The following is a 26,105-nucleotide window of genomic DNA, read 5'->3' as shown; positions in this document are numbered from 1 at the left end:
CAAGCACGAGGTGCAGGAGGCAGGCAAGAAGAACCCACACATCAATCCCTGGTTCCACCCCTCACTGGCTGAGCCACCTTGAGCCGATTGCTTAACCTCTCTGAGCCTCCACTCCCTCCCCTGAAACAGAAGATCAATGCCTCACACCTCGGACAGAAGTAAATGGGCATCTTTTTTTTCTTTTTAGATTTACTTATTTATTTATTTATTTGACAGGGAGAAAGAGAGAACACAAGCAGGCAGAGCGGCAGGCAGAGGGACAGGGAGAAGCAGGCTCCCTGCTGAGCAGAGAGCCTAACTCGGGGCTCCATCCCAAAACCCTGAGATCATGACCTGAACCGTAATCAAGAGTCTGACACTTAACCGACTAGGCCACCCAGGGGCCCCCAACACCAACCCTTTAATATGTGAGGCCACCACTGACAGCCTAAGGCAGAAGCCGAGACTACGTAGAAAGGACAAAGAGCTGGGGTAGGAGGGTGGGTACGTGGAATGACAGTCAGATGGCAGCCAGAGCAGCGGGTAAAGGACATATGAAGGACACCATTCACGCACCGCGGCCTGGCACCCAGGCCTGTCCGGCGGGGCTGGCGCTGCTGGTCCTGCCTTTCACCGCTGCTGTGGACCGGCCGGGAGCACACACTGCTCATCCCTCCTGCTCCAGCTCGAGCATCACCTCAGTCGTCTGCCGTCGTCCCCGGCGTCTCAGCCCTGCGATTCTGTCCCCCTCTGGGCGCTCCCAGCATACCCTCTGCTGCGTGTCACACCAAGTACGCAGCTGCGTGGTCACCGCTTCTATCCATTCCCTGTCCTCATCTCTGGATGAGGGATCCAACAGGCAATCCGGGTTTGCCGAAAGCACTAGGGACTCGGAGCGACACCCCGGGCCGCAGCTTGCCTACGGAAGGCGCCTCACTGGCTTCTAGCCCCCGGGACTCGGGGAGAACAGGGTTCAAGCACCAAGTCCTAGTTACATGGGCCTAAGACAGACACTTTCATTTCCACACCTTAGTTTTACCACGTATTAAAGGAAGGAAGAGGAATAAAGGCCATCATCTGCTTCACGTGACTGTGGTTGACCTCAGGATCACAAAAGAAAGCAGGTGTGAGAAGGCTAGTGACTGCTAGGTGCTCTCTCAGAGTCCAAACGCTTTCTCAAGCCCCAAAAAGGTTCTGTCTGCAGAGAACGAAGCCACAGCACAGCTTGGACTAGTTCTGAGTCTCATCCGCATCAACACGTGACCAAACGTGAAAAAGAAAGCCCCAGAGCCTCAGATATCCTCAGATACATCCTTAATTCTCGGGCTCTAATACTGGTCCCCGATGACAGGTGCAGCTGCTGAAGGAGTGACATTTGACTCTCAAAGTGTTTTCCAATTAATATATCTATTAAAGCCTTCCAGCTCCCACTGGATGAGCCCAAAGCTGGAGCCGGGAAGGCCAACAGTTAAATCACCACCTGGCGGACCAAACACAAGCAAGCTGACACGTGTCACAACTCCTCGTCTGCTCACTGAAGTCATTCCAAGTCTCTTTTCCTAAGAGACACCCCTCTGGCCAGCTGCAAGATAAATAAATATACAGAAGAATGTCAACTAAGAAATTAAGACCAAGAAACATGGGTGGAGTGGTTAAAAAGAGAAGATTTTTTTTTAAGCCTTTAAAGCTCATTGCAAGTTACTTACAGGAAAAAAAAAATACAAAAAACAAACAAAACTGACTTAATACCTCAAATGTCAGGTATTAGGGATACAAGAGTCACTTAATGTTTGCTGAATAAATCAATGCGTTAACCGTAAAGTTGCCTACTACTTCAGGGGACCCCAATCAGCTTAGTAGAAGCCAGGTTTCAAAGATGCAGGACCTGCTATGGCGCATACTAGCCGCGTGGGCACAGTAAGACACTTCTGAAGCCTTAGTTTTATCACCTACTACAGGTGGGGATGGTTATACAATTTATATAACCTGTAACATATTGTTTAGAACATATAATAGGCAGTATCTTCTGCACCAGAAGACACACACCACTTTGCCAAGGGAGAGTGCTTTATGAGTCAAGAACATTTTCATATTTATTTCCACATTTTTTATTCTCTCAACACCTTGGTGCCACAGACACCTGCCGTTGACAGAGAGGATCAGAAACTGTGGAGGTCGGGGCGCCTGGGTGGCACAGCGGTTAAGCGTCTGCCTTCGGCTCAGGGCGTGATCCTGGCGTTATGGGATCGAGTCCCACATCAGGCTCTTCCGCTATGAGCCTGCTTCTTCCTCTCCCACTCCCCCTGCTTGTGTTCCCTCTCTCGCTGGCTGTCTCTCTCTCTGTCAAATAAATAAAATCTTTAAAAAAAAAAAAAAAAAAGAAACTGTGGAGGTCGCTGGCTTGCACCAGGCACACCCAAGGGCTGGGCGGGAGCAGAGTCATCATATTCTGACTGCTCTCCTCGGCGACTCTCACCTGTGTCCCGGGCTGGCTAGCGCGAGGAAACCGAGTTCCAGGTCTTCCCTGCCCAGGGCAGCTCGGGGATGCTGCACAGACTCGCCGTCCTCACCTCTGCACCCACCAGCTGTCCTGGAACCTTCATGCTCGACCTTACATGTGGCCCCTGCTTCTGCACACCACAGTGTCACCACAGTGACTCCTGGCACGCCACCCAGAGCAAGGTTCAAAAAGTACATATTCTGGGGTGCCTGGGTGGCTCAGTCGGTTAAGCGTCTGCCTTTGGCTCAGGTCATGATCCCAGGGTCCTGGGATTGAGCCCCGCATTGGGCTCTCTGCTCAGCAGGGAATCTGCTTCTCCTTCTCCCTCTGCCTTTCCCCCCACCCCCGCTGTGCTCTCTGGCTCTTTCTCTCTGTCAAATAAATAAAATCTTTAAAAAGAAGAAAGAAAGTAAGTACACATTCTACTGCCCTACGTGAGTGTGACAGCAACAGAATGTTCAGGTGACAGAGGCTATGTGGGTCCCTGTTAGGACAGAAGAAGCTGGCGATGGAAAATGCAGGAACTGGGAAGGGTCTGAATATGTATGCAAAAACGGTTTCACTTCCTACCACGGTGGATTCTGTGCCTGTTAAGATGTGTTAACGGTGAGCCGTTCTGAAACAAGATGGCAAGGATGTAGGATCTGTTGCTATATATAAGCGCCTTATTTTGGGACATCTTTGCTGCAAAATAAATGGAGACTTAGACAGTGGCTGGAAACAGGCATTAAATGAGGATGAATTCAGGAAGCCTGACTCATTGCAACGAACCATCCCATACTCAGGTCTGTTACTTCTAGAAAGAAGTCCTGAAGAGAGCTAGCTGGACCCTGCCAATTACAATCTATGTCATTCCAGAGATAAAGAATGTCTTTTTCAGGATGCCTGGGTGGCTCAGTCCGTTAAGCCCATCTTCAGCTCAGATCATGATCCCAGGGTCCTGGGATCAAGCCCCACATGGGGCTCCTTGCTCAGCGGAGAGCCTACTTCTCCCTCTGCCTATTACTCCCCCTGTTTGTGCACTCTCTCTCTAACAAGTAAATAAATAAAATCTAAAAACAAAACAACAACAAAAAAAACCATGTCCTTTCCATGTATTTATTTTACAACTGTCCACCCAACCACGACAGAACAGTTCAAAACAAAGAAAAAAACATAGGCTGCAAACATTCTGCACTATTTACTGCTCAAGGCTGAAAAAATGGGAATCCTCATCTCGCCCAGTGAGATACTTCACAGATTCTGTTCCTTCTCTTTTCAGTGTCCATGTGTTCAAGGTATTTAGCAAATTATTAGAAACACACCACAGGCCCAAAATGGCGTCACTTGGGCCAGACCAGGTCACCAAACCACAGCTTATGGCCTGGCCTAACCTAACTGCGGTTTCCACTTTCCCCAGAAACGAAGTCTTAACCTGTCAGTGATTTTCTGATGAGCACCAATGAGGGAATGTGTCTTGTGGGCCCTCTCCACCCCCCAAAGGAAGCTGTGGTCATCCACCTAGTAAGACCCCCAGCCCTTCCCCGATGGGAAGGTGACCTTGCCTGGAACAATCTTTTCTCTTGCTAATAACTTCCTTGCCCTCACCCCTTCCTATAAAAAAAACCTTCTATTCTGTACAATTCCTCCAAACCCCCCTCGACTCGCTGGACGGGATGCTGCCCGATTCGTGAATCATGTAACAAAGCCAATGAGATCTTCGAATTCACTTAGTTGAACTAATTCTTGTTCTTTAACACATCTTCAGAAGAGAATTTATTTAACTTTTCAAACCCAGTTAAAATCTTCTCAATCATGTGCTCTGAAAGTAGGGTGTAACAAATGTTGGGGATCTACAGGAAAAACAGAAGCACAGAGAAGTTTGAATACTGGAGTAAAGAAAGGTATTATCTATGGACTAGAAAAGACATGGTGTAGTAAAGGCTAGTAGGGAGCTGCTTCAGAGTGAAAGGCAGAACAAAAAGCAACATAAATATAGGAAAAGACAGATTTTTTTTTAATCCAAACAGATTCAAAAATTACATTAAAAAAAAAAAGACTGGGGTGCCTGGCTGGCTCAGTCAGTGAAGTATGCGACTGCTGATCTTGGGGTTGTAGGTTTGAGCCCCACACTGGGTGTAGAGATTACTTAAAAATAAAATCTTTTTTTTTTAAGAGCGCAGGTGCACATGCTCGAGCAAGGGCGGGTGGGTCAGAGGGAGAGGGAGAGAGAATCTTAAGCAGGCTTCATGCCCAGGCAGGACCAAAATAAAATCTTTTAAAAAGCAAAAGACCAAGGGGTGTCTGGGTGGCTCAGTCAGCTAAGCATCTGACTCTTCATTTCGCTTCCGGTCACGTCAGCGTCCCGAGATCCAGCCCCACCACGAGCTCCATGCTGGGCGATGAGCCTGCTTGGGAATTCTCTCTCTCCATCTCCCTCTGCCACTCCCCCTGCACTCTCACTCTTTCTCAAAATAATAATAAAATAAAATAAAGCAAAACAAGACAAAATAAAACGCAATACTGAGTTAGCAATGAACTCTAAGAGAGGGAGTTAGGGCCTGGGGGCAGGGATACAGTTCACTGAAAAGGCCACAGGCACACTGCTACGGAGCTACATTCCACGGGTACAGTGCTGCACTGGTACGCTGCGAAGTGGCACACAGGTGACACCTGCACCAGGCACACCTGCACGCAGGTACACAGCTGCACTGGTCAGGCTAGTAACGGAGACTCACGGGTCCTAGAGAGACAGCACAGCTCACGTTCCCACGGCATGCATGCCATCACCTGAATGAACTGAACGACATCCCAGGACCTGACATCCCTTTTTGCAGGCCCGGCTCAGAGCCACGCCCAGGCTTTCTGTGGCACACTGGCACGGGGACTCTCAAGCCTCCAAGGCGCTCCGAGGTCCCTGGGCAAAACCACTCCAGAATCCGCTGCCTCACTGCTTCCTATGTCTCCGTCAGGGCCAAAGGGAAGGCAGACGTGAAAGCGGAGCTCACGTTCGCGCTTCCCAGAGAGCACGGAATTCTGACGGCACGCGCGGCTCCGCTGAGCTGGCTGGAGGCGGCTCAGGACCCCAGACGCTACAACTGTGAGGGAAGAAACGTTACAAGAGGAAATCTTTACCTTCCAGTGAACTCGACACAAGTGCTCTCACAAGCAGACATTCCAAAAGCCCTGCGTAGCCAGAGCCTTGAGCTTGCGTGCCCATGAAGAGCTCCCAAGATCACTCATTTGTCCCGAGTTGTGAAATACTCCAGAAGGGACACACAGTTAGGGTGTGGAGAGGAAAATGAAGAGGTTCCGTGACATCACTAGTACCTAAACCTGGTAAACACCGGGCGACCGTTCTGGGGCATGGAGAGCGCTCAGGTTCTCCGCCATTCCTACCATTTCTGGGTCCCGCTCATCGACTCTCTTACCTGTTAAGCCAGTCAATCTCCCTGAGTCATGCTGCTGTGAATCACACTTACTTTATCCAGAAGATGACAGAGTTGCAGAAGCTTATGACTTGCTAGTAGCTATTCAGCAAAACGCAGCCAAGGCTGGATGACGAGTATGGAGCTGAGGCACCGCACCAAGAACAGAGAAGAAAAACTACCTCGAACAAGGAAAGTCTCTGCCAACTCCCTCCAAGGGATGGGTTTTCCTGTCGAAAAGTAGCTTTTCCAGTTTTTACAGATATTCCAGATTCCCTCACTACCAGGACCCTGTACAACTGGCCACTAACTCCCAACACAAAAACTTTAGAGCCAAAGAGAGGAAAAAGAACTGTTTGACACAGAAGTTCATTTCATTTTCCTGTCAATGTTGGATCTCGTAGTTCTGCTTAAAACTATACTTAGAACCCAAGCACTGGCTTTCTCCTCTCACTTCTGCACCACCTACCCCACCACCCTGCCCTGCCCCCTTCCCCCGAAATCTCAGAGGCCAGAAAGTCCCAGAACCAAGTTCACTCGAGGATCACCACGACATTAGTGCCATTAGCATGGCTCCAGAAGAGAAACTCTGCCTTGTCATGGGTTCCCCCCCACTCCTTCCCGGATCCAGAACGCAAGGCTTTGCCTCCAGTTGTGCTTCTCAGAGCAGGACACTTGACCTCCTCCATCGGGTTCACCGGTAAACACAAAACCACAACTCCACCTTTTTCCTCATCTCCTGCCCCTCCCCCCACCCTGGTAACCTGTACCAAGTAAATCAATATGGACATTCCAACAAGGAGAATCTGCCTAGTCCTTCTGTTGAGGGCACTTTTAAGACTCTGCTCTTCCCCGTTATCATCTTACTTACTTTTCATAACCACATTAATCTGCCTTTTCCCACACTCGGCTTATTTTGTTCCACGTCTACCGAGGCAGTCCCATCTCTGTGCCTTCCTGTCACCCACCGTGGAGCTAAGGCTTTCTATCCACAGATGACATCAGCCTAAGGATAAGAATGTGAAGGGCAGCCAGTTCAGAAAGCTGACGCAGACCTAAGGATCTTCCACTGCTTCTCCAAACTCCCAGTCTATCTTAACTGTCACATTTCTTCTGGAAGCTTAACTTCTACCAGTTCGTCGTAAGATTCTAGGATGGTTATACAGACGATTGAGTTGAAACTGAACATCGGAGGAGAAAAACGAGCGCATCACAAAATGACCTAAAGAGACAGCAACCACATGGCCAACTTTAACTTCACTCCTAATTAAAGGCAAATCGACAATTCCCCATTCTGGTTTTCTTCAACTCAGAGCCACAGTTCAAATGTTCGATAAGGTCCAGGCACTCCACACATGATTCCATGACTCAGCTGTGAACAATATTTATGTGATCGTTATGTAAAACGCTACATGTCGCTCTAACCGGACTTGATATAATCACAGAAGAAGAGACGTGTGGGGAAGGGGAAAGTTGTCACTTAAAACCTCACCATCTACAATACAAAGTCAATAATGAATGCCTGGTATTGAGAGGCAGAAATCAGAATAACGCCGTGTGAATGTGATATGGAGACAAATAAAAGGAGAAAAGAACAGAAGAGCTGAAAGTGGTGGTCTCTGGAAAGTGGGAAAATGGGATGGGGTGAGGAGGAGAGCCAACTGGTTTACAGCCTCACACGGGTGGCGGGGGAGTTAGCGGTCCTGACTGTTGTCAACATCTTCATAAGCACTAACACGAATTGGCTGTTTCCCATTTACCAAACAGCATTTCAATTGCTTTCTTTCTTTTATTTCATATAATCCTTCCAACCTTTGAGAGGCAGGCACTATTCTGCACCCATCTTACAGATGAGGAAAATGAGGCACACAGCAAGTCACTTGCCCAAGATCACTGCACTAGGAAGTGGCTGAGCTGAGGCAATACTATCTTTTTATACCATATACTTTATTTTTAAAGATTTTATTTATTTATTTGAAAGAGAGAGATGGAGCACGAGCAGGAGGGGGGCAGTGGGAGAGGGAGAAGCAGGCTCTCCACTGATCAGGGAGAGAGCCCAGTGCGGGGCTCAATCCCAGGACCCTGAGATCATGCACTGAGCAGAAGGCAGACGCTTCACCAACTGAGGCACCCAGGTGTCCCACCATATACTTTTTTAAATGTCTACCAAAGTAGTAATATACAGGTTAAATTTTTTTTTTTTTAAGAGACAGGGAGGGACAGAGAGAATCTCAAGCAGGCTCCGTGCTTACTGCAGAGCCCGAGGTGGGGCTTGATCTCACAACCCTGAGATCATGACCTGAGCCAAATCCAAGTCAGATGCCTCACCGACTGAACCACCCAGGCGCCCCCCCCAGGTTAAATCCTTCATCATGTCCTGGCACACAAGCACCAGCATGATAGAAGGCTCGGATGCGGACAAAGCACGTGTAACAGTGCTGTCACACCAGAATGTGATTATTTAATTCAAACTGGTGCCCCCCATCGCAGGCTGAGCCCATATATCCCCCCAGTTAGTGAGAACTCCTGTGTCCTAATGAAGAAAGTCCAAGCTGCCCTCTCCAGAGTTTTAGTCATACCCTCCTCATTTGGCTGGTTCTAGAAAAAAAGATTTCTCACCTTTAAATCAAGCCAGTTTCCAGGATTCTTGCAGCCTGAAACTGACAGTATGTTAATGCTCATATCAAAGACGGCTCTTTGCTGTCCTCACAGTTCTGAGACGGGCACTGCCCCAGCAAAATGTGCACACTTGACAAAATTCTGCACCCAAGTTTCAAGAGACTGACGGCGCTTCTGAAGCCCATCCATGGACCCCACGCTAAGCTGAGAGCCCCTGCCCTACAGGACAACCCTGTGCTCCCACTGGAGAGGAAGAAAAGGAAAGACAAGACTTCACCACCTTCCAAATACTGCTATAAAATATTACGAAAGAAGTTTTAAGCGGTCTTTTTTCTCATCAGCCCAATTACAGGAACCTAGAAAAGATCACAGTCAGTAACCAGGATGCTCAGAACTCCCAATAAGGTATATGCACAGAATTCAGTGACACTGACTCACAGGGATGACATCTACCAGTAGAAATCAACAGCAAGACATGGCAACAGCCATCTGCAAGAGCATCCGTCTCTCCAGGATCCCGCGGATGAGGCTAAAATGTTTCCCGAATCTCAAGAAGACTGACATTTAGGTAACATAAATTGACCTCAGATCCTGTTAATTGTTGCAGAGTTAACATAATGTCACACCTTCTAGGGACGGGGTCCACAGGGAGTCATGGAGGAAAAAAATATGTTTCCCAAGAGGGGCAACATTTATGTAAAAAAGACTACCTGTGGATAAGCGTATGTTTGTAATGGAAAAGAGCTTTTTTTGGCTGGGGAAAACCACCAGATTGCATGAGGATCCGTGATGCAAGGTTACGCGCAGACTCCGTAGAGCAGAGTGGACTCCAGCGAGGCGGCTACGGCCTGGATTCCAGTCCCACCACTTAGTGCTGCCTGCACGGGACAGTTACTTCACTTCTCCGGGCTGCAATCTCCCCATCTAGAAACTGGGGACAATCCTGGTAATTTAGCCCTCGGGCCTCTTGAGCAATTAAAGGAGCTAGAATGTGTTAAACACTTAGAATGGCACGTAGCACAGAGCCCGTGCTCAGGAAGTGAGCTGTTAAAGTAGACGGATTTTGGGGCGCCTGGGTGGCGCAGTCGTTAAAGCGTCTGCCTTCGGCTCAGGGCATGATCCTGGCGATCCGGGATCGAGTCCCACATCAGGCTCTTCCGCTGTGAGCCTGCTTCTTCCTCTCCCACTCCCCCTGCTGTGTTCCCTCTCTCGCTGGCTGTCTCTCTGTCCGGCGGCTAGGCTACGGCCTGGATTCCAGTCCCACCACTTAGTGCTGCCGGGACAGTTACTTCACTTCTCCGGGCTGCAATCTCCCCATCTAGAAACTGGGGACAATCCTGGTAATTTAGCCCTCGGGCCTCTTGAGCAATTAAAGGAGCTAGAATGTGTTAAACACTTAGAATGGCACGTAGCACAGAGCCCGTGCTCAGGAAGTGAGCTGTTAGAAGTAGACGGATTTTGAAAGGAAACAGATAATCAACACACATATAAATATAAATTTCAGATGGCATTAAATTAGGAAAGTAAAATAAGGCAGTGGAATGCAGAGGTTCTCCACTAGTATTGTGCCAATGTTTTGCAAGAGCATTTATCACTTTTGGTTGAGAAATACCATTGGCAAAACATGATAAAAGTTATTTCTAATAAATTAAAAATCTGCGCCACCCCTCAAATTACCTCAGCTCAAACCTGAAACTCAAACATCTGCCTAAGAGCCCAATAGCTACGGTTTTGCTGTAAGTGCAGGGTTCGCTTAAAGCGGAGTTCTCCACCATGAAATATAAGAACTCCTCACATGAACTAGTAGTTTTTAATCTCAACAGGTCAAAGTCTTCCGCACCAGTCCTGTGTTCAAAGCAACGGTGCAGTCCGTCTGCCACCCCTCCGCCCACGCCTACCCCCCCTGGCCCTTCGCACACCTACACACTCGCGGGGCCCAACTCACAAGATAGGCCAAGGCAGAGGGCAGACCATTCCCAACACAAACAAGTGTGTCTCCTGCAAGAACACTTCTCACCCACGCTAGCCTAACCTCCAACTCTGCGGAGAGCAGCCACCGTGACGATTAGGAGCATTATCGACCAAGAACTAGATGTGAGATTAACTTTTCAGATCTCAAATTCAGATGAAAACCCTGAGATGAACAAAATAAAAGCAAAAACAAAAACAAAAAAAACACCACCACCAACAAAAAATAAGCCAGATGATCTCTATACGTGACCCCATCCCACGCTCATAACAAAAACAAAACAAAACAAACAAAAAAACACATCCTTACGCTCCCTCAAGTATTTCTGAGCACCTATGGTATTCTAAGCCCGGTGGGTAGAGAGATCAAAGATGCTGCTCTTGGGGCCCCTGGGTGGCTCAGTCGGTTAAGCGTCTGCCTTGGGCTCAGGTCATGATCCCAGGGTCCTGGGTTTGAGCCCCATGTCGGGCTCCCTGCTCAACAGGGAGGTCTGCTTCTCCTGCTCCCCTTGCTCATGCTCTCTCTCTTGCTCACTCTCTTTCAAATAAATAAATAAAATCTTTTTTAGAAAAAGATTTAAAAAAAAGAAAGACACTGCTCTTAAAACTCACAGTCTCCTGGAAAGACAAACAGTAGACAGCAACACTCAGGGCTGCAGAGAGGAAAACACAGGATAGAACTCCCGTTCAGATTGCAGGGGACTGAGAGACACTTCCTCGGGCTTTGAAGTGACCAGACAAAGAGGAGGGGACAGTGTGTCAAGCAGAAGCAGCAACATGTCCAGAGGTACGGAGGTGAGTGCTCTGAGATCTGGGAACAGGAAAGAGTTGACAATGAGTTTTGGGAAAGGACAGGATGGTATGGGGAGGGCAGCAGGAAGGAAGGCTGGAAAGACCAAGCTAGAAGGCTGGGGGTTGGGGAGGGCAGGCAGTGCTGACAACAAGACCGAAGGTGACGGAGAACCACCCAAAGAATTCTAGGGGAGTGACAGGCTTGATCACAGCTGCATTTTTTCGGAAGATCGCTCTGCTCCAACAGCAATGTGGAGAATGTTTTGAAAAAGGTTCAGACTGGCAGCTGGGAAATTGGCCACTGGAGAGTTATCCAGGCAAGACATGATGGATGCAGAGAATTGAGGTTCATTTCAGGAGAAAGCAGAAGAACTGACTGGACCCGGGGGCCCGGATGGGTGAGGGAGGATGCAGGAGCACTGGCTGGAGCCGGTTCCTGTGTCGTGCCTTTGTGCAGACAGACAACACACACGGTGCAGGTCTGTGTGTGGTACCAGATGGAGTGACACATGACTGCTGAATGGATGGGAAAGGAGCCCAGGAAAGAGCCCAGGACAGGAAATCACGTGGGAGTCATCGACGGATGGAGGATCCAGGGAAGAAATGGGAGAAAACCGCTGACCTGAGCAAGGGTCCTGAGGCATGACGCAGTCACAGGTGGACAAGAACCCAGAGAGATGGCTGAGGAAGAATAGGGAGAGAGGCAGAAAGCCAGCCAAGAGTGGGGAAGTGAAGAAAGTTCCTTGGAGGAAATGGTCATTGTCAAATGTTACAGAAAAGTGAGACCCTTACCAACAGCTTTCACAGGACATGGGGACTAGGGGACTACTGGTGACTTTGCTAAGAAAAGCTTTACCACAGCCATTAACACGGTCCCACTCCTCTTGACCTCTGACAGAGCTTACTGACTGCATGACTTGTGTGGCCCCATCACGCCTTCAATAAGCAGAACGAAAGTCCTTTCTGTGCAGCCCTTTCTATACAAAGACGGACAGGCTGCGATCCAGGATCCTGGAATCCAGCAGTCACTGATCTGCCAGCTGACCACAATATAAGAGGATGAACACTACCAGAGAGCGAGGGGAGGCCATTTACTTGGTTTTGGGAGACATTTATTAAAATCCGCCACGTGGTCAGGTACTATGCTGGGCCCTGGGTTAGCAGAGATGAGTCAGACCCGGACACGTAAGCGCCACGAGGTCACGGGCTTTATCTACTGCACTGTCGTATTCCCAGCACCTAACAGAGTGCCTGGCCCTTCGTAAGAAATCAGTGAGCATTTTACTGGATGAGCAAAATGAACGGAGGACATGACCTGTTCTTTCAGGGACAGACAAGGGGAAAAGCTTTATTTTTTTTTTAAAGATTTATTTATTTGGGGGCGCCTGGGTGGCTCCGTTGGTTAACTGTCTGCCTTCAGCTCAGGTCTTGATCCCAGGACCCTGGGATTGAGCCCCGTATCAGGCTCCTTGCTCAGCAGGGAACTTGCTTCTCCCTCTCCCTCTACCTGCTGTTCCCCCTTGCTTGTGCACTCTATCAAATGAATAAATAAAACCTTTAAAAAAAGAAAAAGATTTGTTTGTTCTAGAGGAGAGAGAGAGACAGAGAGAGAGAGAGAGAGAGAGAGAGCAAGCAGGGGCAGAGGGAGAGAATCCTCAAGCAGACTCCCTGCTGAGTGCAGAGCCCCACCCAGGGCTCGATCTCAGGACCCTGGGATCATGACCGAGCCGAAGGCAGACACCTAACGACTGAGCCACCCAGTCGTCCCCATGATCACTGAATTTATTATAATGTATCTTCTATACAAGACCAAGTTCCTAGAGTCACACAAGTCTTGGTGACCCCACAGCCACAAAACAGGCCCTTTTCTCTGCTAGGTCATCAATCCGCGGACGGAAGGGGCAGTGAGGGCAATGACGACAACGGGCTACCTGTGGTGCTGGTCACACTCTATTCCTTGACGTGGCGAGTACTTCCACAGGTGTGTTCACGTTGAGATAGTTCCCTGAACCACACTTAAAATCAGTACACTTCCCATAGGTTCCATTTTTAATTAGGAGGGTTTTTAAAAAGGAGTGTTAGTGAGCCGCTCTTTCTTCCCCTCACCACCCATTAGAAAACAAGTCCATTTAACTCTTTTCAAGAAAAGGTCCAACTTGACAAGCGTGGAAGAGGACTGCTAAGGCCTGCAGCAAGCCGGTAAGGAGAGAAGAGACGCCTTCCGCCCACAGAAGGGAGCGGCCAGGACCGGACCAGCGGCGGGCGCCTTATCAGCAAAGAAGGGCCACTGCCTCAAGCAAGTTAACAGCACGTCAACACGTGGAAACCAAACTGTCCGAACAGGTTCCCATCGCTATCAGTGACCCCACACCTGGACACATCAAGCTCAGTGTCCAGGACGCTGCGCTGGTTAGAAGTGAACAGACAGCAAGACGGCCCCACACCGCCCAGAGCACAAACCATGGTCTCACCTGCTGCAGAAATATCACAATGGAGAAACTTCGCACGCCTTTTCTCATTGCGTCCTCCCAGCAACTCTCCTCCCAGACACTATCTGCTTTTCCCAGATGTAGAAACAAGTTCAGGAGAAACAGATTAGAAGTGCTCGAGCTGGGATGTGGACACAAGTGTGGCTGACTCCAAAGCCCATGTTTGTTCCACCCCATCAAGCTGTCTGGATTTTTGGCAAGAAGGCATTTTCCAGAAGAGACCTCAGGAAGCCTTGATTCTATCACATACAGACCTTAAACCCCACCAAGACTGCAAAAGGAGCCTCGTGGCAGGCCTGGTTTAGCTCTGCTTAGAGGACACGTCCACAACACGAGCTTTCGCACGTCAAGCATGACCTCTCCTGATCACGGCTTCCAGAAACCCAATGGCCCATCCAGCGTGCACTCAGGCCTGCATCCTTCATCGTGAGCCAAGCACAGCACTAATGCATTTCCTTCCAGGGGAATATTCACTGCCTCTCTTGTTCAAATACTCTGTGTTCAATACCATGTGTCAAATACTATTCTGTCCTGTCTGTTTTCAAATATTTACTCTACCAAAGAAGCGGAGAAAAATAAAGCCACTAACTCGTCAAAACAGCATGTTTTGCCTCAGGAGAAAAAATCAATAGGTCCAGGAGATATGCCTCACCCTAAACAGCAAGGCTCTTGGCCAATCTCCTCACCAAGCTCAACACATGGAGAAAGTTCTCTTAGACAACCAATATGCCACAGAGAAGAAACACACCCTCAGAAGCCCCCACAGAGACAAAGGGCAGTCATGCCACAGCTGCTTCGATAAATGTCCACTGGTTCCAGGGCACCCGTTGGTGGAGATGCAGATGCCAACCCGTGAGCCACATAGATGGGACAGGCTACCCCTGGCCCCCTGGGTATACGCCCCGGGTTCTGAGTTCTATTCCTGCTCAGAACTACTTCTCACCAATCCTGTCATAAATTGACTTGGATAGTAAAGACGGTAAGGACTCCAGTTTACTGTGGTTGCATTTCTTTTGTCAAAAAAAGAAAATGTTTTAAATGGCAGCATCTCAGATCTTAACGCTGCTGTTTTACAGCAGAAACTGAAGTTTATAATACATGTAATTATGTATCATCTGTGTTGAGGAAAGGAAGAACATTAATAATCCCAATGGGACAACAGCTTTGGAAAGTGTCTTTGTCATGTCAAATCTCTACAACTCAACAAGGATATATCCAATTCCCTATAAGCCACACTCAACTTCAGAAGCTAAAAAGCAACCATGCCCCCCACTCGTAGCTCTGCTTAGCACTTTCCCAGCTCCAATCCAAGCTATAGAAGGCCTAGTATGCAGACTAAGGCAAGCTGCCCCAAAGCAGAGATAGCTTTTCTCCAAAGATGATGGATCTGTCTTCCCCTAAGATAGGGAAAATGACCATTTTGGCTTAAAAGATCTACTCTTCTAGGGGCACCTGGGTGGCTCAGTAGGTTAAGCAACTGCCTTCAGCTCAGGCTATGATCCCAGGGCCCTGGGATCGATCTGGGGGGGGGGGGGGTGTCTCTGCTCAGCAGGGAGCCTGCTTCTCTCTCTCCTCTCCGCTCCTGCTCTCTCTTGCTATCTGTTTCTCTCTCTCGAATAAATAAAACCATAAAAAAAAAAGATCTACTCTTCAAGCATTTCTTGAGTTAAAGATCCAATTCATATTAATAAACATCTAATCAAACAAAATAGGTAACAACCGTAATAAGAATTTGGTAAGATGTGAAGGTTGCCCTCCAGGTGATTTCATGTTTTTACAAGAGTACCATTCAACAGGCCCCTGAGCCATTTAGCATGGACACGAACACTGAGCTCTGGGATTGACAAAGTGCCAGTAAGCCTATCCAGGTAAAGGGACCCCAAGAAGTACAAACATGAACAGCCAAGGGACAACTATCTGCATCTATCTCCCGGCAACAGCCAAAGCAACCAGGTTTAAATGCTGAAAACTAATATTAGAAGAGATAATCGAGCAAAGAAGGAACACATTCTTCAACCATTTATTCAACAAGTATTGAGTGCCTACTGTGTGCAATTTTATTTTTTTTAAGATTTTATTTACTTACTTATTTGATTGAGAGATAACCGAGCAAAGAAGGAACACATTCTTCAACCATTTATTCAACAAGTATTGAGTGCCTACTGTGTGCAATTTTATTTTTTTTAAGATTTTATTTACTTACTTATTTGATTGAGAGAGGGACAGCACATCAGAGAGAGAGCAAGAGAGGGAGGGAGAGAGAATCTGAAGCAGACTCCACATGGAATGCAGAGTCCGACACGGGGCTTGATCCCACGACTGTGAGATCAGGACCTGAGCCCAAACCAAGAGTCAGGCACTCCACCGCCTGAGCTACCCAGACGCCCCTGCAATTTTTTAAACAATGTGACTATGAGGAGGTGAGAGAGCCAACCATATCGGTATCTGAGGGAAGTGCTCTCCTGGCAGAAGGAACAGCCAGTGCAAAACCATCTTGAGGACCTTGTGATCTTTGCAAGGACTTTGGCTTCTCTGTTGGGAGTCAAGTGGGAAACTACTGCAGGGTTTTAAGCAGAGAAGGGAAATTACTATGCAACTTTCACTTGAACAGGATCACTCTGGCCGCTGTGAGGAGAGCAGAATATACAAGGACAGAGGCAGGATCTCCTGCAATGACCCAACTCTGGGATGTTGGTGGCCTGGACCAAGGTGGGGGGGAAGCAGTGGAGGTGAACAGGGACAGACAGCAGATGTGCTGTAATGGGAGAACCAACAAGCCCTCTTAATGGACTGGAAACCACTGGAAGAGAGTAAAGAATGACTCCAAAGTTGAGGTCTGAGCAACCAGAAGGATGAAGCCGTCAGCAGCTGAGCTGGGGAAGGGTGCACGCTGAACACATGTGAGGGGAAGATGAGGAGTTAAATACTGGCCATACTGAGATTCCTGTTGAGATCCCAAGAGAAAATGGCAAGGAGTTTGAGAAAGAGGTCCTTCCCATTTGGCTATTCAACAAATACCTATTGAGAACCTACCTAGACTTTTCAGCCCACGTGACAGCTTCAGGGAACAGCAAGGAAAAACAGTCTCTGCTGGTGCGACTCAGTCGAGAAAGGCAGACAGGCTCAACCAGCAAGGGCAACACAGGGTGGGGGAAATCCTATGACTGAGGCCTGTCAGGATGTTCACACACAGAAGAGGGACACCCAAGCAATGCCCGGGAGGACTTCCCAAGAGAGGCCATGAGAGGACACATACAGAAAGATGAGCAGGGGTTATCCAGGTAAGGAAAAGGTAGGTAGGTAGAGGGAGGGATGCCAGGAAAAGCAGCAACATCTATGAGAAGACGACACAGGGTCCAGGATCTACAAGAAACCCAGTTAATATCCAGTTGAAGTGAACATTGGCACGCGGCAGGGGATAACCACCTTTTAGGACCCCACCAAAAGACCACAAACGCCAAACACATTATGCAGGTGCAGACGGGAGAAGTACTTGGTATGCATGACCAATGGCCATAGAAAACAACTATAGAACACTTGAGGCTAGCTACAGAACTGAGAAATGCGAAGGGATGGCAGAAGCCTATCTTGGAGATGAATATACAGACAGCTAGTAAGTAACTGGCAAAGCTAGGCTGGAACCCATGTTCCCTAAATTAGTGGCCATAGGAAGGGGCAATGTGAAATACTAGTGGCGATGCTACAAAGTGAATGGCTAATGACGTAACAAAATCCTTTTACAAATCTGAAGGTCTCCAGCTTTCTGCTTTTGACAAAATTACAGGAGGTGGGTGGCAAGCTGACTGACTCATCAAAATATACTGGGTTCTTACATGTATCTTCAAAGGTAAAAACTGAGAGACCTTGATATAACAAAAGCCCTTCCATTCCCATCTTCTTGTATCAACAGGGCTTCTCGAAGTTTCTATCTATACAAGAGCAAAATCTTATCTAGCATTAAGTAGTAATAATCCATCAATACATGACATACTCGGGTGGGGGAGCTCCATCTATCTCACCAAGTTGCTTTCCAACCAAAGTCTACCTTTTATGTTTAAGAATTTCTCAAAATGTTTATCTGCTTGTTCTGATTAACTTATGGCAATAACCATAGTAATATAATCTGAAAGAAATTAACAATGAAGAGACTTACAACAGGAAATAAAATCATTCCAATGTACACATGCATTTTTGTTGCGTAAGGATGACGGAATGATCAATGAAAGATTTTCAAGCATAAAAATAGATGAGATTAAGTTAATATTCTGTGGGGGAAGTGGAACTGAGGTGTGATTTCACAGAGGAAAAAAATGAAGCTTTCTGGCTCAAATAAGAGCTCATTCATGTGTTTTTTAATGGCTAACAGTAGGCCAAATTATTACAGTATTCAGAGCCCACTAGATACACTTAAAAGAATGTAACAATGACTATTTCAGAGTGTCAATATTTATGTCAGAAATATATCCTTTGCAACTCTTCAATCAGGGTGAAAAACACTTACGGCAAAAGCATGCAAGGGGATAAAGAATACTCCAAAACTTGTGTTAGCTGTTAGAGGATGCAAACATGTTTTGAAGACCAGAGTCCAAACCACAAGTCAGGATTCTTAGCATCCCATTCTACTCCAGGCTCTCTCTCCAGAGCCTGAGACTTACCAACCTAGGTAGCCCTCACCCTCCACTATGGGGAAGGAGCCCATGCAAGAGACATCTGCAGAACCCGGGGCTTCCTAGAGGACCGGCCAACTGCGGATGTGTGTTGGGATATGACAGAATGGCCCTTCAGCTAAGGGGAAAAGAAAGGCCAAAATTTCACACAAGATAGCACACTTATGGACTGACTAAAGCAACAAAGACGCACAACCCTACTTTACCTGCACACACCAAACTCTTAGGGCTCTACAGTCTTACAGAAGTCCTCTAATGCTTCCACAAGTCACACAAAGGGCATGGGGCAGAACCTTCTATCGCTACTCCTGTGAAAAGGAACAGCCTACCACAAATGAGGTGGGGAACCACCCGGGGCAGAAATAAAACTGCTGGCCACCTGCTCCACAGGGTACTCAAGGTTACTATGTAGGGGAGGTCAAGGTTACCATAGGAAGTATGGGAGGTTCAGAGACACTCTTGATACTTTTCCTGCAGTTTCAGAGCTTGTAACCATATGGAAATAACCGCTTTTCCCCTATACTATGGAAAGACCGTTTATTACAGCCAGGTAACAGAGCAAACAGATTTTTTTAGAATTACCACTTTCTCCCATCATCCTTCAAAATTCTCAAAGCATACATGATCCACTTTAGAACCAAAGACCCCATATCCCATCAACTTACTGCTCAGGAGAGGCCTCAAGGTTCAATGCTTTCTAGGATTCTTTAGACTTTTCAGGTTGTATATTAAGCAGTCTACTGATGGTAATTTTATGATTGTAAATACTTGGGCTTTCTCTGTGTGAACTTTCACGTGCAATTAACTTCTGCATGCATGTGACCTAAACACAGATTAGTGTTTTTTGTCAACACGTCACACCTGTTACACCTTTTATTTTGTCTTTTAGAAACTCCTGTCTTTGGGGTGCCTGGGTGGCTCAGTAAGTTAGGCATCTGCCTTTGGCTCAGGTCATGGGTCCCGGGATCGAGCCCCGCAACTGACTCCCTGCTCAGGGGAGAGTCTGCTTCTCCTTCTGCCTCTGCCCCCTCCGCCTGCTCCCGCTCTCAAATAAATAAAATCTTTAAAGAAAATAAGTAAATAAAGTTTTGACTTTCTGGTTTTATGTAGAAGTGAAGGAAAACAAATACATTTATTAAAGTTAGATGATCAAATTATCTGTTAGAGATCTGAAAATGTTTCCACTGTTGAGCAACCCTGTTGCCAAAAACTATGTATGCACCTATCAAACATGTCAACACAAACTTGTAAAGACTTGTAAAATATTCCAAATAAGGACTTTCAGTGGAGTTTGAATCCACTAGTGAAAAACCTTTAAACGGAGCACAGCTGACGGACGAAGGTGATAATTTTCTAGCTGGTTGTGGGGCATGGGACTATCGTGATTTGGAAAGTACCGAAAATGGGGAGTTTCTTGTTCCTGGATCTTTTAAGGAGATAAGTTTCTCAAAGACGATGATCTTTAAATCGGGATTCAAAGGACAAAACTCAGAACCAGACCTTCAGCCTTGTAGTCACCAAGACTAATATCACCCAGATCATGCAAGATCCATGAATCACCATGTACGAAACAAGATTTTAAAAATAAAACACTCTTTAGTCACAAACAAAAAATATTTTCGTAACAATCAAAAGGTTTTATCCCCTTAAAGAAACTCCCATTTTAAGTGTTTCATTTTTCTCAGTTTTATCATTTCTATTTTTGTTTTAGTTATAAAGATTATACTTATATAATTCATATATAAGTATCCATGATCTATTATGATAAAGAGATCAAATGCTTTAGTAAGTTGGCTTAATGATAAAAATGGTCTGATGGAAAAAAAAATGGTTTGATGGACAAAGCATGCACGTAGAGCATGCCCTCCAAGCTTTCTCGCTGGTTTCAAACACTGAGACGCACTTCCAGAAGACCTCAGAGATCTTGAATCGTCCAACAGGACAGGACCATCCCAGAGCCCACTCACAAGAAAGGTCAGGCCCTCAAGAGTGAAACTCCCCAATACAATCTGTCCTCAGCCCAGAACGTCATAAAAGCAAGACTCAACAAAGAAATGAGGACATCAGGCAGCAAATCTCGGCAAATGCTAGCGCGAGCTGGAGTCAGGTGACCACAGAGGGTGAGCATCAGAAGCCACACTTCAAAGACAGGCAAGCGAGGAATGAAAGAGAAGGCAGCTGACCACAGGCCCAGCTGGGGGACGACATCAGCAGAAGAGGAACAGACTGGGCGCCTCAGGACGCACTGCTGCTTCTTCCCTCTACCAGGCATGGTGCTAGGCGCTGGCACCACGAACGGGAGAATTTCCCACAGCGCCAACAGTATTCCCGGGGCAGGGGGAAAGCCAGGCGGGCCGGGCAGCCGGTGTGGCTGCAACAGAGAGAAGAAGCAAGCGGTCAGCAGGGCCAGCTCACGTTGGGCCTTGATGGCCATGGCAGCAGTCTGGGGTGGTAGAGAGCACACAGCACCAGCTCTGAGAAAAACAGCAGGACCACACCAGTCCCAAGGTTCTGGGAGCACCTAACAGAAGGAGGGTGTGGAATGAACAAGGCTGGCCAGATGGGGGACGGCTGCTGAGGTCTCAGGAACAGGGTGATGGAGCCAAGGAGACGCAGGCCCACAGCACATTCCAGAGCGCTCCCAAAGCAGATGCTGAGTCACGGCCAAGCTGAGCTGAGGTGACAGCCCACACCTCTGAGGGGATTGCAGTTTTCCTCTCCTGGTCTGTATTAGTCATACACAGGCAGACCAACCTCCCCCAAAATACCTCAGAGTACTGGTTGCTGCTTGTGAAGACAGCTCAGAACAGACACAGATTTAGGAAAGGAAAAATCTGGATCCCAATCCAAGTTGTATCACTTACCAGCCACGTGACGTCAGGCAAGTCAAAAATCCCAACCTCATCTTCCACTGTTACCAATCAACGGGGAACACACCTGCCTGACTTCAAAGGGAAGAGATATGCCAACCTTTAAAGATACACTAGCTTGGGGGCACCAGGGGGCTCAGTCAGTGGAGCTCGCAACTCCTGATCTCAGGGTTGCAGGTTCGAGCCCAATGCTGGGTGTAGAGATTACTTAAAAAAAATTTAAAAAGAAAGATCTTTAAAAATGAATAAACAAACAAACAAACAAACAAACTGGCTTGGTGGTGAAAGTGGCTTAAGCAAGTTTTAACTGTAAATACTAACAGAGACTTTCTCTCAGGTATCCTCATAACCTGACTTCTCCTCAAAAGCACTTAATACGGGGACATCTGGGTGGCTCAGTCGGTGAAGCGTCTGCCTCCAGCTTAGCTCATGAGCCTGGGATCCTGGGATCAGTAGCCAAGTCGGGCTCCCTACTCAGCAGGGAACCTGCTTCTCCCTCTGCCCCCTCCCCCGCCCCGTCCTCCCTCTCTCTCATGCTCTCTCTCAAATAAACAAAATCTCTTAAAGAAGACAAAACGAAACAGAACACTTCATACAGTATTCAGCACAATGACATTCATTCAACAAGAACCTACTCAGTACATATTAAATAAACGCTAGGCTCTGAATAAGCAACACCAATGTATTAGGGTTTGGGCGGGCTTTTTATATTTGGGTCCCTGCAACATGAATAACAGCATTAAAAAGGGTTTCCGCTATGGCTTCAATTCCTCATTCAAATAGCCTTATGAATGAAATAATAAAAGAGTAATTACAAATTTTGGTCTGCCTAACTCAATTCGACGAACACCAAACACCAATGCTGTATCAAACACCGAAAAGGGCAGGAAGGCCCCACTACCAGATACGTGAGATGCTCTTACAGAACTTCTATTACGTGGGGGAACCACACTACGAGGCAAAATGTGGTAAAATTATGGAAGCATTCGAGACAAGAACTTCTGACTAAGCAAATGAATAACAGAGCTCCCTGGAGGAAGTATGTGCAGAACTAAAGGCTCAAAAGGATTATAGGTCATTCCCGAGAAGGCCCAGGGCAAAAGTGTAAATGAAAGCAGTTCCAGATATGTCTCTGTGCATTGGGGGGGGGGTGCGATAAACAGACTGGGGCCACATTTGGGGGTCAAGGGGATGGGCGCTGTGCTGAAATATTTGACCAGCAGTCTGGGTGATAGAGATGGCCCGAGGTTTCCAGAAAGGAGAGTGACATAATCAGAACCACAGCCAGGGAAGCCTAGTCTGATGGAGGTGGGAAGAAGCAGATTGAGAAGCTATTTTAATCGGCCGAGGGAGAAGTCACAGCAAGAAGGAAGAGGGAATGGCACCCACTGTCATGGACACAGATGCAGTCAGAGAAGTGTGCTTTTTCTCTCTTCCACTGGGACTTCCTGCTCCTGTCCTTTCAGAGGAAACACGAGAACCTGGTTTTGAACATAGATCATAACGACTTTCTCAACCCACTACAATTTTCAGCTGAGTTTTTAACAATGGCTTGCCATGGCAGCCTGGCAAAGTTGACTTGCAAGTTCTAATTCATCTTCACTTCTAAAACAAACTAAAAACTGTGATCTACGGAGCTGCAATCACTATTTTTGCCTTGTACAACCAAAATAATTTAGTCTGAAGAGACAATACTTGGACTTGGGGAAGCCACAACACTGAGACAAATTAGAGCCCTCAAAAGCAGCTGAACAGGGAGTTGTTTTTTCTTATAGAAGAGGGATGGGGGAGGGAGGAACAATTTAGATCTACAGGGCTGGGCCCAGGGTACAAAGCAATCTGCATTTCCACTTCCCTTTGGATCAAGTAGTTCTGCAACCATTCCACAGCCATTTCCAAGCAGCCCCTTTCCAAGGTGAAGGTTGTAAACTAAGCCCATCTTAGCCTTACTTTTCCTTAGTCAATTTTTCCTTAACAACGCAACAGCAGGGAATGAACTGCAGAGAACTGGCTCGGCCGCTAAACATATGACCTGGATACATTATTTTTCTCATCTCTAAGTGATGAGACTAAGTGTTGGACTCCAGAGACTCTGAGGTTCCTTCTAGCTCTAAAATTGTCACTTTTGATGATGTTCTGAGACCCTCTGGCTTCTTCCAAATTCTTTTAACAGGCGCACAATAAACACCCAGGGAGCAGAGGATCGATCTTGCTTCCAGATCCTCTTGCACTACTATGCTCAGACTTCCAAAGGCCTGTTGATACTGATGATCCTCTAAAAGGAAAAAAAAAACTTTGAATCTTTGAATTCCTTGCAGGAAAGGCACTAAGGACTGGAATAAGAGAACTAAGATAAAACTGCAGCACATAGACTACAATATGGAATTACAAGAAGTCCTATGCTCCTTTGGACTTTTTTTAATTAAAAAAAAAAAAAGACTAAAATAATCTTAAACAGTGACGTAGTATTTATCAGTGCCCAAACTGTACAACATGCTTTATGAGGTTGCTTTTTTTCTCTTCCAGCTGACTTCTTGCTCTCTCTAGACCTGTCCTTTTGGAGAAAATACAAAAACCTGGTTTTGAAGACAGACCCTTTCTTGAGTTTCTATCATCTTCCTCCTTGATGAGAACCCCAGGGACAGAGGTCACTACTCGCATCATGGCTCACCACTAGCTCCCATCTGACACATTACAGACGTTAACACTTAAGACTTACACTGAGAATCAACTGAGACCAGATGATGACTGAGGGCCACGAAAATAAGGAGAATGGACTTATTTCTCCTTTTAGGGTCTCAGTTTAGACTTCATCATTTAGACGATTGCCAAGGACATTGTTTCTAAATGCCACACTCATCTGCCAGTTTAAGTCGCCCTCCCCCCAGGAGGACTGGACCTCAGGTAAATATTTGGGACCAACTATGTGTCAGATAATCCTGCTAGGAGCGCTGGGAATACAGCCACGAACAACAAAAATGTCCCATGCAACAGGCATATGCTATGGAAAGATGGGGGCAAAGATAACCCTAAAAGAACAGGGAAAGCTTCCTGAAAGAGCTGGCATCGTGGTTTTGCCTTTAATGACTAGTAACAGCACAAGCAGAGAACACCAGAGAATTTGGAGGAAAACAAAAAATGCTTTCAGCCCGGGGCAAATGCCACATCAGCTTCTGGGACCTAAAGCGGCCGGACTCGAGCCCCGCGGGCTAGAGAGACGAGATTAACTTGACCGATCCAGAAGTTTCGGAGCGCCAGCTGCCGGGTTTGGGCCCCACGCGCTAAGGTAGCCCAGACCTGGACGGGAAACGTGAAGCCAAAATGGAGGAGGGGCTCCGGAGGAGTCGGCTCGGGCGCGAGAACCTCGTGGCTCGCTCCTCATGGCGCCAAGCAGCCTTCCTGCTCGGTCTCCCGGGCCCTGGGAGGCAGCATCCCACGTCGTCAGACGCGGCGCGCACAGCCCCAGCTCGCAGGCTCCCCCGGAGGAAGGAGTGCGTGCTCCCACCGCAATCCGAGCTTGCTAAACGCCCAAGGAAACAAGCACCCACATCTTCAACGCAGTAAGGGGAGCGAAGAAAGAAACATCTGGGAGGGCTCCACCCTTCCCCACCTGCAGAAAAAGCCGGGGGTAAAGCTGAAAGAGCATTTCCCTAGTTTCTCCTGGCCCTGCTGATACAACAAAGAAAGGCACGTAGGGGAGTTGAACACCCAGAGAATGACCCCTTTCCGTGGACCCAAGACGCGAGACACCGAGGAGCATGGAGCCAGCACAACTTTCTCATGCAAGCCGGCCACGTTTCCTCTTATAACCAGAAAAAAAAAAAAAACAGAAGCCCCTACTATTAGCATTCCGTTGATGTCACCGCACCTAGTTGGCGCTCAGGATTTTCCCCAGAAACCCCTGCAATCCCCAGCCCAAGACGGGCTCCGGTCCGCGGGACGCCGCCTCGCGCGTTCTCGCAGTCCTCCAGGTCCGGCTTCCCGGCTTGCCCCGCCCTGAGTACCCGGGACCTCCAGGAGGGGCTGGGGGGAGGGGGCGCATCGGGGGTTCGCCGGCGACCCTGCCGAAAGCCCTCTCCCCCACCGTCGGACCCGCAAAACAATAAGCATCCGCTTTCCCTGCCAGTCCCGCACAAGGAGCCGGGCCACGAGTCACCGCAGCAGAGAAAAAGAGCGAGCGGGAGCGCGCCAGCCCTGCGCCCGGTGGTCGGCGTCCCCCTGGGACCTCGATGACCGGAATCCCCGCCCGCCCGCCCGCCTGGCCCGCAGTCGGCGCGGGGAAGACTGGGCGCTGGAGCGCGGCCAGGAGCGGAGGCGCGCGGGCCACGCGGTGGCTGCAGCAACTGACATGGCCCGCGGCCGCGCCACATGCGCCGCCGCCCGGCCCGGGCCCGGGAGCGCGGCGCCGCGACCCCGCCGTACCTTGCCGCTGGCCGTGCCCCCGCTGACGCCGATCAGGAAGGGCTCGCCGCCGTTGGGCTGCTGGTGGTTCTGCAGGGTCTGCTCGCTGTCCCCGGCCATGGCTGGCGCCGCCCCTCCTCCCGCTGCTGCCGACGGACGCACGCTCCCCGCCCGCGCCCGCGTCGGGCTCCCCCGCTCCCCGCAGCCGCCGCTGGGCGCTGCCCGGGTCCCTGCGAGCCACCCGGAGCTCGGCCGTGGGGCTGCCTTTCCCGGAGGCGCCGAAAGCCTGCCTCTGCCCGCAGCGGCCGGCTCGGTTTACAGCCCCGGCGGAGGTCAGCGTGATGCTGCTGCTCCAATCCGGGCGGGCAGCGCGCTGCTATTCGCCGAGGCGGAGGCGGCGAGGCGTCCGGCCC

At 48.4% G+C, this 26,105-nt stretch overlaps 1 protein-coding gene across 1 annotated transcript in view; it reads right to left on the bottom strand.

Moving 5' to 3' along the window:
* UCK2 (uridine-cytidine kinase 2) overlaps positions 1 to 25,853 on the bottom strand; it is a 69,107-nt gene extending 43,254 nt beyond the window's left edge. Inside the window, exon 1 of the mRNA XM_040635997.1 lies at positions 25,714 to 25,853. Coding sequence (XP_040491931.1) covers positions 25,714 to 25,812 — 99 coding nt within the window. The 5' untranslated portion in view covers positions 25,813 to 25,853. The remainder of the gene's footprint in view (positions 1 to 25,713) is intronic.
* Between the last annotated feature and the right edge of the window lie 252 nt (positions 25,854 to 26,105).

The sequence above is a fragment of the Ursus maritimus genome, unplaced genomic scaffold, assembly GCF_017311325.1.
Source record: "Ursus maritimus isolate PB19 unplaced genomic scaffold, ASM1731132v1 scaffold_2, whole genome shotgun sequence".
Lineage (NCBI taxonomy): Eukaryota > Metazoa > Chordata > Mammalia > Carnivora > Ursidae > Ursus > Ursus maritimus.
Note: the sequence above shows the minus strand (reverse complement) of the source record. Positions and strands in the feature narration are given on the sequence as shown.